General features: G+C 38.0%; 1 protein-coding gene across 1 annotated transcript in view; it reads right to left on the bottom strand.

Annotated features, from left to right (window-relative positions):
• Positions 1-4,591: 4,591 nt before the first annotated feature.
• Positions 4,592-20,748, bottom strand: part of CCDC6 (coiled-coil domain containing 6) — a 56,234-nt gene continuing 40,077 nt past the window's right edge. Inside the window, exons 7-10 of the mRNA XM_015632449.1 lie at positions 19,224-19,380; positions 16,296-16,396; positions 12,410-12,534; positions 4,592-10,088 (exon numbers count right to left, since the gene is read on the bottom strand). Of these exons, the coding sequence (XP_015487935.1) occupies positions 9,897-10,088; positions 12,410-12,534; positions 16,296-16,396; positions 19,224-19,380 (575 nt within the window). The 3' untranslated portion in view covers positions 4,592-9,896. The remainder of the gene's footprint in view (positions 10,089-12,409; positions 12,535-16,295; positions 16,397-19,223; positions 19,381-20,748) is intronic.

Raw genomic sequence — 20,748 nt, 5'->3', positions numbered from 1 at the left:
GATTCATTTCATTATTTGAATCAACTGGTAGGATATTAATGGCATTTCTAACCCCATTTGCAAGTGCATCGAGATTTCCCTGGGGAAAAAAAAATCTCTAGGAAAAAAAAAAGATTATGCTCCAGAGGTTAGCAAGGTTATTGCTGTCAGGAGACTACATGTTCCCAAGAATCTAGGTAAGATTTGAGCTGGAATTATAGTTAACATAAATTTTAATGCAAAGAGCCACAATTTCAGTTAGGTGGATTCCCAAAGTACACCATAAAAGAGAAGCCAAAGCTTTATCATGCAATCTTGATTCACACAAACTGTTCTTGCAATAAATTGCCCCTTAAATCAGGGAGGCTGCTAAAACAAGGGCACAGCATTCCTGGGAGCATCTCTGGAAGTTCTTGGAATGTTTAATCTAAAAGGATAGGTTCCCCTCTTAATTCAGATAGTAATTTCAGTTGCATGGTGTCAATATATATTTATATAATAATATGGGATGCTTTAGTCCAGACAAATTTTTTTCAAAGAAACTGAATGTCTTTTCAAAATATGAAAGAGTTAACTTGAAACCCTTCAATTACCTTCAGAAACTACCAGTATAAAAAATGTATTTAATTCTCAAGACAATGAGCAGACTAATCCTAGAGTTCCTTAATAGTGTGAGGAATGCAGTAATTTTTAACAGGTTTAATTCATTGGTATGTTGTCACAGCCAACATTTGTTTTGGTGTTTAGGACAGAAAACACAAGAAAATAATTTAAATAAAACTTATGACACTTACTGATTTTTAAGTCTGCTGTATAAAAATCCTCCGTGCAGGAACAGTGACTTTTAATTGTAAAGTGTAATTTTAAAATTACACAGAACTATGTCCTGATGACCAAAAGCAATACAAAGTACATTAAGTTTAAAAGCCTTAATCACTTTAATCAGTCATCCACAGAAACTCATTTCTAACTACAGTTTTTGTGGAAATACAGATTTTGCAAATATATACCACCACAGCTGGGGATTTCTTAATACTTGGGAACTTTAATTTCCCTACTGCCAAGTCTGCTCCAGTTTCCACCTTATCCCTACTCAGCTCCAAGGGTGGATGGAGGAAGGCCCCATTACACTGCTCCCCCCACAGATCCCACAACTTTGGATCCACCCTGAGGGCCCAGGAGGCCCTGAAGGTACCGGGGTAACTGAGCACAGTGCCACTGTCCCAGGGCAGGCAGGCACCCTGAAAGGGGAAGAACACCCAGAGGGCAATTATTAAAAAAAATCTAAGAATTAGAACCATAGGATATGCTGAGTTTGAAGGGACCCACAAAGATCATCAAGTCCAACTCCCAGCCCTGCACAGGACACTCTAACAATCACACCACGTGCCCAAGAGCATTGCCCAAATGCTCCTTGAGCTCTGTCAGGCTTGGGGCTGTGACCACTTCCCTGGGGAGCTTCTTCCAGTGCCTGACCACCCTCTGGGAAAAGAACCTTTTCCTGATATCCAACCTCAACCTGCCCTGGCACAGCTTCAGGCCATTCCCTCGGCTCCTGTCAGTGTCACCCCAGAGCAGAGATCAGTGCCTGTCCCTCCTCTTTCCCTCAGGAGAAAGCTGTACCTGCAGTGAGGTGTCCCCTCAGCCTCCTCTTCCCCAGGCTGAACAGACCAAGCAACTTGAGTCCTGCTCCTGGCAGGATCCTCACAACCTTCACATCCCTCTGTTGGACACTTCGCAAAAAAAATCCAATGTTCTTCGTATCAAAACTGCAAAAATTCACATTCAAGTGATCCAAAACAATTTGCCTAATTTGGTGATGCAGATGAGCAATCTGCATGTTCCAAAGAAAGTCAGGTACCAACCACAGCTGAACTGCACAACTGCTTAACATTATTAGCCTTCATTCTTTCCCCTGCTAGAAAATAAGCAGAAGTCAGTAGCAATGCTGAAGAGGTACAGAAAAATCAGGTCAATTTTTAGGAAGTATGGGAAAAAAAAAGTCACAGCAGATCTAAAATTTCCATCTCAAGGCATGAAGAAGCATTTATTTTTTACCTCTTCTACATTTAATATTTGCTACTGACAGCCAAGACAGTGTTAAAATTCACTACAAAAGTACACCCTGTTTCATTCAGCACTGTCAAAAAGCACTCCGATCCAGAATGGCAAGAGCCCAGCTCACAACACTGCTTTTTCACACCAGATCAAGGGGGCCTTCGGTGACAGGAGGGAAGCCAGTGTGACTATAGGGACTGAGGGAGAAGGGAAGTAGCAGCATATACTTCTTAAGTTCAGCCCCAAAAATGCCAGATGGTCACACCACAGATACTTGAGGCTCCCACAGATCAGTGTTCTGGCTTCATTAAATTCACATGCCAGGCTATGTTCAAGGCTTAAGAGAAAAAAGGTACGGGACATGGTGTAGAACATTTTTACTGATATACAGAATTTGGAACACAGATGACTCTCATCAACAGTCCTGTGGCTCAAAAGCCTCAAGGTTCCCATCTCAGACCTTCTGACTGTACTTACTGTTTGCTGCATCCAAGTGAACTAACTTAGTCTTTATACATACCCTTAGTCTCCATCTGGGAAAAGCAGGACTGACCTCAACCTCTTCTTGCTTCTGTAGGATGGCTGTGCCGTCTACTTTAAAAGGTACAGAATAGTCTTAGAAGCATGTGAAACAGACTGCTATCCAAGCCAGTACCTTTACATTCAGGAAGGATTAGGCTTATTAAAATTACTTGCTGTGCAATGCATCACTCTTTCTCTCCCAGCGGTTTGCCAGGATTTCTAAGTTAACCCCTGCAATGCTGGGAACTCGCTTTCCTTTATAAAGGGGTACAAACACTGGAAGAAATAAAAAACAACCATCTAAAGGGGTGATCACCTGGACAAGGCAACCTGAACTTAAAACAGCAACATGCATCATCTTTGTCTTTTTTCCTGCAATTCTGAAAGTGTTGGAGTGGCTCATTTCTGTTCAGACAAATGGCAGATAACAAAGGACATGCACAAAGAGAGCAACAGCTCATTTCCCCAGTCCACAGACCCAGCAATGGCAGTCAGGGACAGGCAGGACAAGTGCTTGCTCAGCATTTGCAGCAGAAGCATGAGGAGAATAAAGGCCTTTTAAGAAAGACTGCCTGTGTTCCAAGAACAGAGTAACAGAGATCAGCTAGGTTAGCATTTGCTGAAATACACCCGTGGCCCGGCGCCCAGGAATTTGTAGCCATCAGAATACAAGGATTTTACTGGTCAGAATGGAAGAGCACGCTTCCCATTACAGGCAGAGGCCTGTGCTGACTTGAGTAGAGCAGCAGTCGCAGAGAGGCCAGAGCAGCAGCTGAACAAGACAGACACAACTGGATTCAACCAACAAGTTGAACAACTCAAGACACTGAATACAGGATAGGCGTAAGTTTATGTACCTCTGAGACTTTCAAATCTAAATCCAAAATCTTGGCAAAACAGCCAGACACAGCAAGTAATACTACTAGACAAGCTACTGAGTATGCCACAGGTGACCTCTGTGCTAAGCTGACAAATGAATGTACACAATAAAAAAGTGGCAAAATAAGAAACATCAAAAGGGATGGCACAACAAAGTACCCACAGAATTTACACAAATATATACAATGTGAAGATTACAACTGGCTCATGCTCTAAAATCATTAAGTATTATAATTGATTAAGGTTTTAGTCAGAAAATATGTCAAAATAGCAAAAATTACAGTGGATTCTTAAGACAGATCTCCATTAAAAAATAACTGAATCCATCATCATAGAATGACTTAATTGAACAATCAAGTATGATTACAAGACAATCAAGAAAAGCTGGAAGAGAGCACCTGATACCATGATCTTTACTACTACAAAGGAATAGCAAAAGCACTCTTTTCTGAGCTACAGAATATACAGCACACCCCTTAGCACAGGCAAGGAAACATTTTCTTGTCTTCTCTCCTTCTCACAGTTGGTATCAGATTAGAGCTGTCCTGCTATGTACAGCTTTTGACTCAGAACACGTAGGATGTTTTTCTGTAACTTTGTACAAAAATATACATCTCTGTTCCTATGAACTGGGAAAAATTAATAAAAAGACAAAACTCTATTTCCCTATTCCACTCCACCCTCCCAAGGAAAAGTACCGTCAAAGTAAGGAGGCCAACTAAGACCAAAAATACTGCAGCTTTTGCTGTGGCAAAAAAGCGCCTGAACTCCCATGGAAGGCAGCTGTGTGAAGTTAAACAGGCATGCTTAATCCCAAAAGGTACTCTGGAATTTCCCCACAATAACTCAAGAAATGTAGCTACATTCCTCCAAGACAGAAGCAAAACTGATGGAGCCAAGCATGCATTGTACTTTGAATATCCACCTAAAGCAAAGTGAGGAGCACCTGCTATGCAAACTTGATTATGTGAACAGGTTATTCCCCAGGTTACACACAGACATTTAACACAAGGAATGGCCACAACTAGAATCAAAGACAGTAAAAAGACAATCATCTATCTTTCTCTGACCGCTAGTTCTCATTTTTCTTCCTTTTTCCCAGTGATGACAGGCTGACAGAGAAGGAAATATACATCCACCCAGTAGTCTTCCATACAAGTAAATACAAAAAAATCAAGTGTTTATTGGAAGTTTGCATGAAGGCACAGATGAGCTTGATTACAGACACATCATAACAATTACAAGTATATGTAAACACCTTGAGATATACAAAAAAGCAGTAATGCAGATAGTACAGGAATAAAACGTAACCTGCTAAAAACCCCAAACTTCTTTATATCTGAGGTTCTTACAATAAGCTCTGATCCACACCAACACATTGTAATGTTCTTAAAGTTACCACTTGGACTCATGCTCAACAAATCTGCACTTTGGCCATTGTTTGATCCAAATTTGAACAGGCTTCCTTCACTAGGATCAGAAAAACATAGGAACAACCAGCTGGATACCCAACCAACCTATAATGAGGCTTCATCGATTCTCAAAATATACAAGAGCAATCACCAAAGTACTGAAATTAAATATAAGCTTCAAAAAAGCTCAAGGATGCTTGTTCCACTTGCATTTGAGGAAACTGCTGTTATGTCTGCAGGAAAGGAACAGTCTACAGCTGTCAGGTGATTTTTTTCTTCCTCCACAGGAGGCTTAGATTTCATCTGAAACACCTGCCAAAACAAAAGTCAGCAATCACAAACTAAAGTGCCTTGGACAGCTCAGGTTCTACCACTAAAGTAAAACATCTCCATTTATAGATACAGCATTAAGTTTTATCATGAGAAAACCCACCTTTGCACACAGAAGAATACTTCCAATATTTTTTGGAAAGGGGAATTGCTTTTTGTGATTTTTTTTGTTGTTGTTTTTTACTTAGATACCAATGCCATAAACTTAAAGAACTGCAACACAGCATTTGTTCAAACAAAATCACCAAAAAAACCCAAAACTTCTCTCCCCAAAATAGTTTTAGTACAGGCAAGCCCCAGGCTTAGAGAAAGAGCACTCTGAGCAGCAACTTACTATGGGGACACAATTTTCACAAACTCAATCCTCAACCATCTCCTAACTCTTCACTCCTCTACAAAAGCTTTATAACCTCTGGAGTCCCATTCCAGTGAGTAAAGACTCCCATCCAGGTAATACATGCAGAACAAAACCTAACACAGCTATGACATTTCTGCTGACCCTGTGGCCACATCATCCCAACTGAAAGATGAGGTAGTACTTTTCTTTGGAGCCCGACTAATAGAACAGGCACAAGGACTCTTCTCCCTAAAGTAGCAGCAGCTGTCTGTAATGCAGCACCAAATTCCACAGTGTATCTCCTCTTCAGAACACACCTAAAATCCAAAACCAGCTGCTTAGAAAAATAAATCATTCAATGAGCACACACTCCCACTTTAACTGCATTGAAAGGCCACGATCTGGCATATTCAGGGACTTCCTCCTGTCTACAGTGGCATTGACTCAAACTCTGCTCGTACAGGGACTAATGGTTGTTATCCAAAATCAATATGAAGGTATCCTGAGTACTTACTATAGTGAGACATGGAATTTAAAATAATTTAAAATTTTAAGAACCTTGATCCAAAATAAAAAAAGGCTAGGAGAGGAATTTGGCTCTGAAGGGAATGGAGGAAACCAGATTGTCTCTGCATACAGTCCATTTGGTATCTAGGGGCTCTGTTTGCTCTCTCTTCCAAGATCTTTCCTCTCAAGGAGGTTGTTGTAACATATGCATGTATTATAGTTTTGTAGCTTACACGCATAAACCTTCTGGTTTCTTATAAGATGGCTTGAACTGGAGAAATATGTTCTGCATAGTCCTTGCTCTGTAGACTCCCAAGGATCAAAAAGAAATAGACTGCCATGACTGAAAAAAAGGAAACATCAGAAAGAGTTGAACAGTATTAGAATTTGTACTGCTTGTGAAGCTAAGCATTAGGATCACAAAAACACTGCATAACTCAATCAAGGTCCCTGGCTGTATCCTCTTAGCAAGCAATAATTGACACCGAGGATGAGAGACTGTGTTTCTTTGACCGACAAACTATTTAAGGCTTTTTTATTTGTCTCCATGATCAGTTTCCATTTATTTAACAGAATATACAAAGTCCACATACTCTCCTGTCAGCGGTGCAACTTGAACAGACCCCAGGAAGCTTTCTCATTTTCATTGCTTCCAAGACTGCATTTTTCCTTCAGCTGAAGTGCCCAGGGATTCCACCCAAGCAGCTGGATTCCTAAATGAAAACATTTTAACAGGAAAGGAATCCTGCTCAGCTCCAGCAACTGCCAATAGAAAAGCACTACACTTTCTGGAAAAAGTGATGTACTTTCTGTCCTTGGGAATATGCTCTCAGAAGAGCACATGAAAGTAAAACGTAATATCTGGCTTTCAGCTGTTAGACTACTACCTCCGAACAGTCCCACCTCTTCTTCCAAAGAAGTTCTGTGGAACGAATCGTGGGTAAAATCAACTTTTAATGCTCTACAGAGTATCAGCTGCATTCCAGCATCCAAGCCAGATCCTTTGAGAGAAAATACAAAAAGAAAGCTGCTTGATTGTCAGAGAGGAAAGCACTGCTGAAACAGCTGAAAAGTAGGTTTTATTTTTTTTTTTTAATCTTTAGCTGTAAAGGGGTACGTTCACAAAATGCTCCACAAGCTAAACATTGCTTCTGTGGCCTTACACAACTAGTGACAATGCAGTGCGCAACTGAGAGGCATTAGTGATGGAAAGGATGTCAGAAAACCACCCAGGTGCTTCTGAGAGAAACAAAGCACTTAAGCCCTCATAGTGAGCTGGACCTCACTGCCAAGTGAGTTTCTTCAGTCTATAGATCTGATAAAATCACAGCTGCAGAATCATAATTCATGACTATAATTCACAAGGAAAACTGAAAATCCATTTACATTTATTAGGAGATGGTTGTGCACAATTTCTCATCTTATTCAAAAAGTCTACAAATAGAGTTTAACACTTCTGATTGCAAGCAAATGTTTGTTCAACGTTCTTTGTTTGATAAGGCAAATTTAGTGCCTTTTTACACTTTCAAGGTTTAGTATACATTTGTCAGTTCTCTACTTTCTTCTGGTAAGAGTCCCACTGGAACAGTAAGGAGAGTTCTCTAAGACACTTAACAACAGCAGCTGAACTTGGGTTACACATATTCAGTTTTGGAATATGCTTCAAATGTAAATTATTCTAGGCAATTTTCCATTTTGAGATCTTAAAACACCATCAAAGGCTCTTTCCTTTCCACCCATATTTGTACATCCACCACCATGAGACTGTCCTCCACAGAGCCGTACATCCAAGGATCTCAAAGCACTTCAGAAAGGAGGGCACCATTTCAAACTCTGGGATACTTGAGCTGGAATCCTACTTAATAAAAAATGTATTTTTTTCTTTGTCTTATGTTTACAAAAGGACAAGCGTCAAACTAAGCTGATCCTGTCTTGACCTTAGTCCCACCTTTGACTACCTGTCGCTTTCTCCCATGCAATCCTATCACTGAATCAGGAGCTCTGTTTAATTATAATGCTCAGAGCTAAGTCTCTTCTAGGGAAAGCTGAGCCTCTGATATGGTCAATTATTTTCAGATGGAAGCAGTGGTCAAATTTTAGGTCTGCCAAAATCTTGAGAATTACTTGACTGGAGAGTCACTACCATAATTAATGTAATGTAATTTGACAATGCACTTGATCCCATATTGGTTTAAGAAGTGTAATAGACTATATATGAATTTCTCTAAATTCTCTCAGAGCTGAAACTACATACCTACAGTGAAGAAATTCTAATTTTGCCTTAAGCGGAACATTTTACAACATTATTTTAACTTACAATTTTGATTTAGAGCACTGTTTTCAAAAAGACTTTCAGTTTGCAATTCTGACTGAATAGTTGAGCGGCAAACACAACAATATATGTACATGTGTTAGTATACTACCAGAATGCTGTACTTCCTTCTTAAAAATGTCCTTAATAAAGCATTAGGCATGTCAAAAAAACTTTTGTAAACAAAAGATAAATTACTCATGTTCTGCTCTGATTATAGCCAGATACATATTCTCATAAAATAAACATTCTCTTGTCATTTTCCATGGCCCACATATCCATATATATGAGGTAAACCATTTAAAATTATCCATAATATATAAACCCCAGTACTCAACAGGAACCTCAGGGAAAATGTAACCAAGTAGGATGTCAATATCAAGAAGTGACACTTTGTTCCACTGCAAAGTGAAACCAATTTATTTGTGCTAAATGAATGGAAAGAATGTATTCAGAATACATTTCTTTATACATTGTACCGGCTTAGGCTGCTAAATAAGCATTCATTAGTGCCATGTTGTGCTACTTTCTTGTACTCTGTTTCTACCAAGCAATACAAAGTTTTGGCTGTTATGCCAATATAGTCTCTATGCTCATCTCATTTTCTAACAGACTTTCGAACATTTAAAATACCTGTTCCAACTTTGCTTCAGGGGAATCACAATGAATATATTTTAACAAGAAAGAAATTATCATCAGTTGTTCTCTACAATCACATCGCCTTCTGCAGCAAAAAAATCCAAGAGCACACACTTGAATCAGCTCTCAGTAACCTGAGTCCTGTGGGCAGGACCACACTTCCCAATGGTCAACTGTGGCAGGGCACACAGTATGGGCAGCTTACAGGTTAACAGAGAGGTCAAGTGACATCATCAAATCTTAAGGTCCACGAATTGTACATTCCACAGACTCCAACAAGCCAATTCCCTCAGTGTAAAGTTCTGACTGTACCATACATTTGAGGTGCTTTTAAACAAGAGAAGAATGGATGTGTCCTCTGTGAATAAAGCTTATTTGCTATGTAATACCAGAGTTTGTGTCTTGGGCACTGATCAGGGTGTCTCACTTTTGCACTAGAAGCTGATATTTTAAATGACTGAAACATAGTGCTGATCTTCCATAAGCTTGGTAAACACTGTAATATTTCAGAATTTATCATGTAGCCCATCATGCCTTTCATTTTCCACAAATTATCATGAAAAAATATAAAAAGGTATCCCTTTAATTTTACAAACCTAAAAGCCAGGAAAATGAAGCTTTGGAGCCAAGCAAAACGACATAATGTCGTATTACCAAACAGAGTAGCAAATGTTCCAGCCAGAGAATGGACATACATGTAGTTCAAGTAAACACTGATGGGAAAACTTTGTTAAATTAGTGTTGTAGACCCACAACACTGGCTGCATTTTATACAAATGTTTACAACACAATTAACAGTGAAGCCTATATAACCTCAGTGCAAATAAGTCAAATCCAAATATGCCAAGTAAGCCTTTGGCTTTTAGTAAACTGCTCTGTGTTATGAGTCCACTTCTGACATAGAGACTGCTGAGCACATGCACTAAGGCTGAGAGGAGGGATGCACTGAATGTTGAAAATTGGCTGCCTGCGATGCCGCGGGTTGGCCCGGAGGTTGCACAGGTGGTGGAGGTGGTGGCGGAGGTGGCTGCACTGGGGTCTGCGTGTTTGGAGAAGGAGGAGGAGTGGGACGTTTAAATTTGTCGGGGCTGTTACTTCTTCGTGGTGAAGGCCTCTGCAGAACAAATATTGAAATTATATTTAACACACTCCTGAACAATGTTAGGTGCAAGTCCTTTAAACTCGGCAAAGGGAAAAAAAAAAAATCACACAAAGAAGTCTGAACAATTATGTGGGAAGAAGAAATTTCAAAACATTGCAGGAGTCACAATACAACTTTTATATTAAATAAATGTTCCTCTAAAATGGAGTAGGAAAGGAAAGGGGAAGTACTCTTGACCTCAAAGAAAATGTGCATTCTTTCCTGACAGCTTGCAGGAAATGAACACAAGACATGTCTTGCAGATAGGTTTACCCATGATAATCAGCAACCTAAAAAGAAATGAGATGCTGCAGGCACGGCACCTCCCAGCTGTGCCTTCCCGACCAGTAGGTGTTGATGAACTGTTAACTTCATGTTGCCAGGCTCATGAGCGTGAGTGGGAAAATTTTGATTATCAGAGTCTGCCCAGAATCTCTCCATCTCTGAAAGACTCTTAGCCCACATAATGGAGCAAAACCGAAGCATAATACAAGTTGCTCTTTGGAAAACAAAAAAATATATTACAACCCTCTGAGCTGCAGAAGTGAAGCAGTTGTTAGAGACCTCCTCAAGAGAAACCACAGATTTTCAACAATTGGTACATTTAAATAGAAATATTTAAACCCCACTTTACCTTTACAAACTGAGGGGCAGGAGGGGGAAGGATGATCTTTAATGTTAGCAAAGAGAAAATATAAATTACACTCCACAACACTAACTTCTGCACTTTTGAAATAAAAATGCTCATTACTTACCAATCTGGTTAGCATTAATCAACAACCTCATGGCATGACAAACCACCTACCCATAATTACTAATCAACCACAGGTGGTCAGCTCTGGGGAGAAGCATGATTACAGTTCTATACCAAATGTACTACACGTAAAGTCAAATTTATTGTACAATGGAGATCAAAAATGAAGAGTCAAGAATGAAACTACAGTTTAGTCAAATCAAATCAAATATATTGTATCTATTTTTCTGCACAACTATGTACAATAGATTAAAGTTATATGTGAAACCCAAGAGATTGTTGAAAACTGACTGATGCCTCTGAAACATTTAATATCATTTATTCCATTTGCATACATATAATATAAGGGGACCTGGTATCAGTATTGAGACAAAGCCATAAGCTGCTTGTCAACACCTTTCTCTGAACAATGAGTATTTTGTCCTTAAGATGATCTTTTTCACAGTGACTCAATTAATTCATAGCTTCAGAAAGAGCAGTATTTCACAGAGACTTAACAGAGCAGGTTCTTTGACAAACTCATTTATAAAGTTAATTTCTATGTTTTCCAGAAGCATAAAGATCTTCCTGTGACTAACGCATGTGACACACAGCCATGGGCTGAGCCCCAACTAGAATTTTACTTTCCTGCTGTGCTCCAGCTTTCTTTCTGTTCTAGCTACCGTTGTAGTGGTACCCACTCACCCTGGCTCAGTGAAATTGTAACAATTACCTTTGCACACCCACCTAAACCAGAAGCACGCATATTTTAGCATGGTACTAAAAATTCTATTAAAATACCTTTTTACATCTGAGAATGACAAGTATAAGCAAAAACCTTGACAAATATTTACATACTACCATACCTGCTGAGAAAAATCAAAATGGTCTTGATACAACAACCATAAGATACCTTGCCATATGGTTAATATTTAGGCTTTGTTTGCTCATTAAACTCCACAAATATTTAGAAGAAACACGATGAAGTGGAAACGCATCAAACATCGCAGGCAAAAAGAAAATAAATTCAGTTGAAAGATATGAGAAATTGCCCTAACAAATGTTTATATTAATTTTCTTCTTTGCCAATGACAATAGAAAATAAGAGTTAACTGCCTGTTACAGTGACATGATGGTAGCATTGTGTGTCATCCTGAAGAAAACCTGAGCTTGAAGCAACCTCAGATGACTCATCCGTCAGATGGTGGAGACTAGGAGAAAAATGAAAGCAATGCTTTTACTTCCTGGGATAGGCTTAGCAGCTTAGAAAATCACTTTTCACACCCTGCCTGCTGATCCATAGGATGATACCTATTACTGTCCTTAAGATGATAATACATCCTATTCTTTTGCAGAAAACAAGGTTCTCCAAAAAGAATCAGTTTCTGAGGGGTGAAGAGGAAAATCAGGGTTGAAGAAAGCAGCAATAGATGTCTTGGAGTAAGGAGACAAAAACAAACATTTACAAAAATGTTTTGTAAATAAGCTTAAGGACAACCAATCATAACTTCCAAAAACCAAACCATATTGGTAACAAGTATTTACGATTTTAGATACTTACTGTAATACCATGGGATGGTCCCATATGTTGCACATGAAGGCCTGGGGAATTGTAGTAAGACATTCCAGCTCTAGTCAGTGAAGTTGGTGGTGTGAAACCAACTGTGTGACTTGCATATGACAGACCTAAAATTGTTAAAACAAGGTAACATCAACATCCTTGTTTGATATTAAAAACTAAAGTGCAAGGGGTTTTTTTTAGATTTTTTGGTTCTGAATCAGTGATAGTCTAAAAACTCGTTAATTGCTGCAGGTTAGACATCTAGAAAATATTAATTGTGCTGGGAAGTGTGATGTAAATTTATTTTCATTTTCTGTAGCATACTACCATATGTTTCAAACATTCATACATTATACAATGTTAAACAGAACTTCTCACTTAAGCTAAATGATTTAAGACTCATATAGTAGCTTAGTTCCAGTCCATAAGTATTTCCATTCAGCATTCCATTTCTCCACTGAGGAAATGGCTCCCTGAACTACATAGAGCCTGAAGAAGCAGAGAGGTTGTGCCTGGAGAAGCCATCTAGCACTGGGTCACAATAAGGTACCACAAAAAACTGGATGTAGGTGGCTGCTCCGAGGCACACCAGATCTGCACTGAGGCTTCCTCCTCTTTTGTCTCAGAGTTTTAAAGACCTTGGGGCTGAAAAATTAAAACATGCAGGGAAATGTTACTAGCTAGACTAGGCTAGCAACTAACATTTAAAATTATAATTTGTTTTATCTACATTAAGGAAAACCCAATATTCAAAACTGCGAATATCTAATTCTTTCATCTAAGTATTTCCTTTCTGTAAGAACTCAATTATAAAAATGCAGAGTTCCTGTATAGGTCTATTTAACCAAGGAAAACAGAAACAACAACTGCCAAATGCTTCAAGTTCACATCTTCAAGTGTTCTGAACAGTTTGTTTCTCAAAAGAGCACATTTTCCAAAACCTTTTGCTCCCTTCTGCTTTCTGACAAAAATATCATAAGGAAGGTGACAGGACTTTTCTCAGCTGTTTACAACAGACTCAAGTAACTGCTTTGGAGAATAATGGCCAAAGAAACATTTCTGAAGGCCTATTAAACACTTATAACACCACACTGGATTTAACAGTTTTTACATTACAGCACTAAACCAATACAAAACAATGTCCCTGCAGTAACACCCAACATCATTCCTGTCTGCATGCACTTGTGTCTCTGTCTACAAAAGATGAGACAAGATCTCAAGGAGAAAACAGAACAAGCCTCAGATCACTAATGTAGCCATATAAACAAACAGACTCCCTTTGTTTCCTTCAACTCTGATTCTGTTACATTGTCAGTGTATGTCCGGTGCAAATTACGAGTTACTCCAATGGAATCCCTGCCATTACAGAGAAACAACAAAATTAATCTCCCTTTTGACTACACAATCTAATAATCTGTAGAACACATGTTATATTTAAGTGCTTTTGTAAGCACAAGGATAGAAACAAGTCAATGTTCAGGGAGGTGACAAGGCAGCCAGTCAGAAATAAGAGCCTAGAAATAACGGGCAAAACAGAGCCACATTTGTAACATGGCAATTTAGAACTGCTTTGGAATCATCCAGTTCCACATGCTTGACAAATGCCAATCTACATGGCAGCCAAAGAAGCAAAACCAGAGCAGAGCACATACATTCAGGATAGTTCGTCTCTGCAGCCTCAAGCATCTATCTAGCCTAGTGGCAAAGCACAGAAGTGGGATCTACTGTTTATATACACTGAAGACGAACTGGTAATTGGAACAAGTAATCACCAGCTGCCTAGGAATAGCAGTAATTACACTGTCTTCAAAGTCCTAAAAGATTTCTAGCACAGTGATCTGTGCTAGAAATCTCTGCAGTATCTCAGCTTCCAAGAGTCTTCAAAAGTAGTATCCCAAGCCACGCAGGCACAAAAGATTCCAGGATTCAGAAGCCAGAATCCGTCGCATTAAACCAGCTATCTACATGAAATTACAGCACTTCTAACTGGTTAAAAATTCTGCTTCCACATATTCAAGGCACATCATTTCCCAAATTAAACATGCCAAGTCATACAAATACTCGATGCAACATGCAGCTGTTTTATTACTGTATGCTGATACTTTTGACATCATCTTACTGTATTACTTTAGATACAAAATACTCCCAAAAACTGTTTGCTTTCATCCATTACAGTATTCATTTATCTCAGACAGCTCTACAAAATTCCCTATTGATCTCATTAGTTATCTAACAAACTGCTACTTCTATTTTTCCGAAATCTGAAACTCCCCAACTGCTGATATTAATTTATCAGATGAAAAGGAGATTAATGCAGCTGTCTAGCAGACAAGCTAGCCTGAAACATTTATCATACCAAAATTTCAAAACTCATAAAACTCTGTTAGAAGCAATCATTTCAGCTGTGCTTCAGAGTGTGTTTCAGCATCCCCTGACTGTGGGATAAAATTCTCACTCCTGTATCAATGACTGATGGGCAGTCAAGTCCACAGGGAACAAAGAATGCACTTCACTCTCAGTACAGGAATAAACAGAGTTCTCCTGCACTGACACATCGGCACCTGAACAGGGTGCATTGCTAAGTAATGTAAGATGCAAGCCTGTAAGCTAGCAGGTAAACTGTCCCACACAGAGCTATGAGTAGCTATGATCCCTGTGTGACTGCAGATCCAGTCTGCAGTTGGATACTGTACTGTTACAAAGGCTGCACACAGAGAACCATGGATGCCCAGCCCTTACTCCAGAGCAGCTGTTGGCACAACTACACTTCTGTACATCCAGTTACAGGAAAAGGATAAGAAAACATGTACCGTTTTCTTGGTAACACACCTTGCAAAACACTGAAAAGTCAAGTCATTTGGCTCATTTCAGAAATGCAAAAACCTTCTGAAAACTCATAGTCATACTGCTGATCTCTAAAACCATAATATGGCTTACAGCCATGGCTGGTTTTCATACATGCAATACTTGGATGAAAACTATAGTCCTTTGAGAAACCACAGAAAACCTTGAGAATCAAAGGATCTAAAGACATTTCATATGTTCTAGCAGACCTGTGTAACAAGATGTCTCATTCCCACCTTCTATCAACACAGAGCACATCTCATCTGCCTGGCAGGTTCTAGAGGTGAAAGTGGGAAAGCCAGGCACGCACAATTCACTTCTTAATGTTCAAGGTGTGAGCACCGTGTAACCCACTGCCAACAACTTGTAATGCAAGATCAAATGCAATTTTAAGGGATTTTGAATTTCAGTCAATAAATGTGTTAGTAACACAAATGCATTTCATTTGACCTAAAATATATGCAGTAATTAGAAACCCAGAAGAGGTTTGTTTGCCTCTGTTATACAAAGTATGTGAGACAAGAATTATTAATTTTATAGTTATTGTTTAATAATATAAAAGAGCAGATGTACAGAAGCTACTTCTCTGCTGAAGAGAAATGAAAATTGACTTTTTTTCCAATATGTTCAAGATTAAACTTCTCTAGAAAGTTCTGATTCAGAGCACAACATCAGTCTTATTACTAGCTTTTCATCAGACTCTAGAAATCCATTTGAGTTATGTGTCCTGTTGCGCAACTTGTGTGGGAAGGGATGGGGGGGGAAAAAAGACAGCAAGAGAGAAAAAAAGAGGAAAAAAAAAGAAATAAGGTTCAAGTGATAGCTACTTAAGTGATCTTCAATATCTGTCCACAGATCTGAAATACAGAATATCTGGTCACCATCCAAGAACACGCTGCACTAAGGCTAAACTATTCTTGCATTTATGATGCATGATTTTTTCTCCAAACTAGCTTTGAAAGGCTACTGACTTAAATATATTAATAGGGCACATTACTATGTGATGCATACAATAATTTTAGAAACTGGGTTAAATATTTACCAGGTGATATAGGTCTGCTAGAACTTGGTGAGGGTGTATAAGGGATAGGACTGGACACAGTGCGAGGTCTTAATCCTTGTGCAGACATCTCATTAAAATATCTAACAAAAAAAGGCAAAGAATAATTAGATTAAACCTTTTAAAATGTGCCATGTTTTAAATGTTTCACTGTGATTTTTTTCAATTCCCATAAGAATCACATTAGGAAGTCATGACAGGAACTCTTGTCATTGCTGACACTGGCTTAACTTTCCATGGAAACAGCTGGATTTATCTTAGGCATTTGCAGTTAAAACCATACAAGTTGCATATGATTAAATAGCATATATTAAGGTCAGAGATGTAAAACCATGTCATCCAATCTGACCCATTCTACACTCGTGCACTTCATACATCATTTCTACATTGAACTCAAAAGTTTGGTTGGCTGGAGTGTACCTTCCAGAAAGGTATTCAGCACTAATCAGAAGTCATGAAAAAGGGTGAAAAAATCATTAAAGTACTAGTAATTTGTTCCAACAGCTGATCAGCCATAGCATTAAAAACATAATCTGTTTCCTACTTGAATCCCTCTGGTCCCAACATTTAGACATTTTCTCATCTTGTCTTCTACCACTGGAAGAGAGACACTTTCAGCCCAGGACCATCTCACTTAAAGGTACTTCCAGGCTGTGTTACAAGACACTTGCCACACTTCACTATGATAAACTGAACATATCAGAACCTGAGGCAAGGCATTTTTCCCCACCTGTAATAATTTTAGTGATATTTATTTGTCCTTCATTCACGAACTACAGTGAAGCTTCTTCACAAATGTCAAGTGCTATATAAAAGGATAAAAATAATACCAATTGCTCCTTCTTGCCACCTACTGTTTTTATCTCAAGAGATTTTATGGGGTTTTTTTTCCACAGCACTAGGATGGCAGTCTCAGATTGAGTTGCTTATACACTCTTCACTTAATTTTTCAGTCACTCTCTAGATTAGATGTCCCTCTGCTCACCTTCTCCATGCGGTTGTAAGTCAGTGCACATGGCTTTATATTATTAGATTTGGCTGTATTTCTTTACTGGACACAGCAAAGCAGCAGGCCAAATTTGCTACCTAACAGCCCTTTGACTCTTACTTGTCTCATATTCTACCAGTGTGTAGTCAGGAATTCTTAGTAGCTGCATTTATTTCCCTACCATAATGAAAAAAAAACCCCAATAATGTGGAACAGCATTAAAATTCCTCCTATTTGATGGAACACACAATGACTACTTTGAGGTCCATCCATAAACTATTTGAAACATATTTTGATACTGCATCTTGCTGTTTTTTAACCAGGATATTCAGAGTTACAAGGCACCTGCTCTAGCACAGGCAGTACACTATAGTGATACCAAAGTTGCTTTGAATTTGGGTAGACCAGGTAATAAAAGTAGCTGCAACAGAAAACAGAAAACTAAAGGACTAATAAATTAGGTTTTGATTAAATATACAAGTTTTTAAAAGAGCTACCAGTGGCAAGGTTAGTGAAACTGAACTAAGCTACCTCTGCTACACACAGTAAGTTTCAATGCAGACCAGTGTGTGTGTTCCAGCAAGGCAGCATCTTTGATTTAATCCCCTTGCATCCTATACAAATACAGCTTCCTCTTAAGTCATCCCACTACCTGGCTCAGGTGATGTGGAACAGCAGCACCCCATTAGCATGCATCCTGGTTTCAAGTATTACCCTACTACTACTCCAAAGAATAGGATGGAGAATTAAGACAAAGCTACTCCTGGAGAAAAGCAGCCTTTCTAGAGAAAAAGGCTTTGGGAGAGCTATGTCTTTTACATTCAGGAAAGCAAATTCATCTACCCTCAGCTACAAACAATAATTATCATCAGCTAACAGAATGCAACTGGAAGAAATTGATAGCTGATCCATCACTACCATCATTTTTAGGAAGATATAAGCTGACAAAAATTGACATTTTAAAATCATTATTATACACAGTTCCACAAGTATTTCGTATTCTCAGGCTAACTACTAATGCCTGTTTTGTCCTTCACTTTGCTTTTTATTATTTACACTGCAAATACTTGATTTGGAGTTATTCTGTGAGGCCTTTCTAGTACTAAAAAAATCAAACATGACAATTTCTTACAAGTACATTATAGTTAATCAAATTTTCCTGCATTTTCCTGATAACTTTTTTATTTGTTCTAAAAGACCACCATAGATCCAAAAAAAAAATATGATAACACAACCAAATAATGAGCATTTGATAAGAAATAAGAATGTTTTATTCAAAATGGACTTAAAATCCTCTAAGATATAACACTGTCATATTTTTATGACGTGAGAAAACACTGAAAGGCATGATATAACCATGAAAAACTCAAGACTATCTGTAACGTTAGGGCAAGCAAAGCAGCTTGCAAGAGAAAAAAAAAAAAAAGGATGTTGTGGTTTGGACATCAAGAGCAACCCAACAGTTCTGGAAATGCTTCCTCTCTCAAGGATTTTACACAGTATCCCTCTGTATTTGGCTGAATGTATTTTACTTTCTGCAAAGAAAAAAATCAGCCTCAAGTAAAGATGATGTCCCTACCTCACAGACTTCCTTGCAGTTACCAAGTTAGGGGCAAAACAAAAGTGCTGTGATACAATTACCCTGATTCTCAACTCCACAGCTGTACTTACATATTATCAAACCTAATCTACCTAATCAATTTTCAGATATATATTCATTTCAGATATAAATATTTTCTTCCTCACTGTTAAAACTAATGAATTTCTGTACCACACTAATACAATTCCTGGACTATGCTGAAATTTGATATGCATATTAAACCACATAAAAGTTACTTCTAAAATTATTCTATAATATTCAAAAAGTAATATAAATACTAATAAATAAGTCCAACACATCTGGATGGCCAAAAAATACAAACCTTTCATCATCCATTTCTAAGCTGGATTCACTTTCTGACAGTTGTCTGCAGAGAGCTTCCCTACGTTCCATTTCCCTCTGTAATTTTCTTTGAAGTCTCAAGTTTTCTTCTCTCATATGTCGCTCCTCTTCTAAATATTGTGCCATCTTCTCTGAATCTGAAATTCATCATTTTGTTAAAAGTTGATTAAAATTCAGTTTCGCAGGCAGCCAAGTATGTTGTACCTAATTTTACCCCAACATTTCAAGATGAAGGAATAGAAAATGCTCAGGATAATCACTGAAAATTTTCACCTCTAAGTCATTAGTTCAAAGCCCAAATAAACTATTGCTTGACATCAAGTCTGAAAATAAAATGTAAGAAAAACAAAAACCATCACCACAAACCAGAAGTGCTTATTAAAATTAATCTGAAAAGAAAGAAAAATTTTATTAAGAAAACATTATTAAAACCATTAAGAAAAAATACTGATTCCTGCTCCACTAAAATAATCCTATTCTACATTTACAAAGATTTTCCTGCAACACATTGAAGAAATTATTTTAAAGGTATACTTTCATTTTGAAGGAGGAAGCACAACACAAGTTCTGAATCGCCAAACTCAAACTTGTATTAAAATTGCTACCTCATATATATTCCACAGCACTCTTTCAATTCCACATCTTATCACAAAAACTGTCCAACTGAACATGTACCAATATCCAAATAGCATTCAATTTTAATGTTAAAAGTCAACAAGAGGTTTACTCTTTACATCAAATGGCAATTTGAGTTGTCAGTTCTAAACAAGTTCAGAAAACATCACTTAAATGATCTGGAATCACAGATTAAACATTAAACACATTTTAAGTGATAAAGTCAAATTATGAAAAGTTACAAAGCTTTGTGACAGATTACTTAAATAAAATGGAATATATGATAAAGACTTATGAGGAATAGTATTATTTTGTGAGATTTTGTAATATTTGAGCAAGTTTACAGTTACATCCTTGACATTAAGAAAACCCAAAACAATTCATCATGCTTTGTCATCACTCCTTTATGCAGCGACCTTCTAGGCAAAGACTATTCCTGTTTTAGAAACCTGTTCCGAAACTATTAACAACATATGATTTATCTCTCTTCTGTGGAAGTATCACTTTTAAATGTAACAGTGTCGCTTCTTGTACAATACTATCATACCAAAGCAGTTCCTAGAAGTGTTTCAGAAATTAAAAATGTAATACAAGTATCAGAATTTCATAAACAGATTTCATTAAGTACTTAAGAAGAATACTAAAAGTTCTCTAATGACCATGTATTACAAACACCAATCTGAAAACTGCATTTCAGTTTCACCTTCTGCTTACAGACTGGCACATCCACCATTCCTACCACCTCTGCTATTTGTATTGCAGTTCTGTTTAACCTGTTCACAAAGGGAGAGAGTGTTGCGGTGCATTGTTGTTCATTATATTTGTTTCAATTACATTCTTGATTGTTAAGTTGTGCCCCACCCCCCCCCTCCTCCCCCATGTTAATACTT

This window comes from Parus major, chromosome 6, assembly GCF_001522545.3.
Source record: "Parus major isolate Abel chromosome 6, Parus_major1.1, whole genome shotgun sequence".
Lineage (NCBI taxonomy): Eukaryota > Metazoa > Chordata > Aves > Passeriformes > Paridae > Parus > Parus major.
Note: the sequence above shows the minus strand (reverse complement) of the source record. Positions and strands in the feature narration are given on the sequence as shown.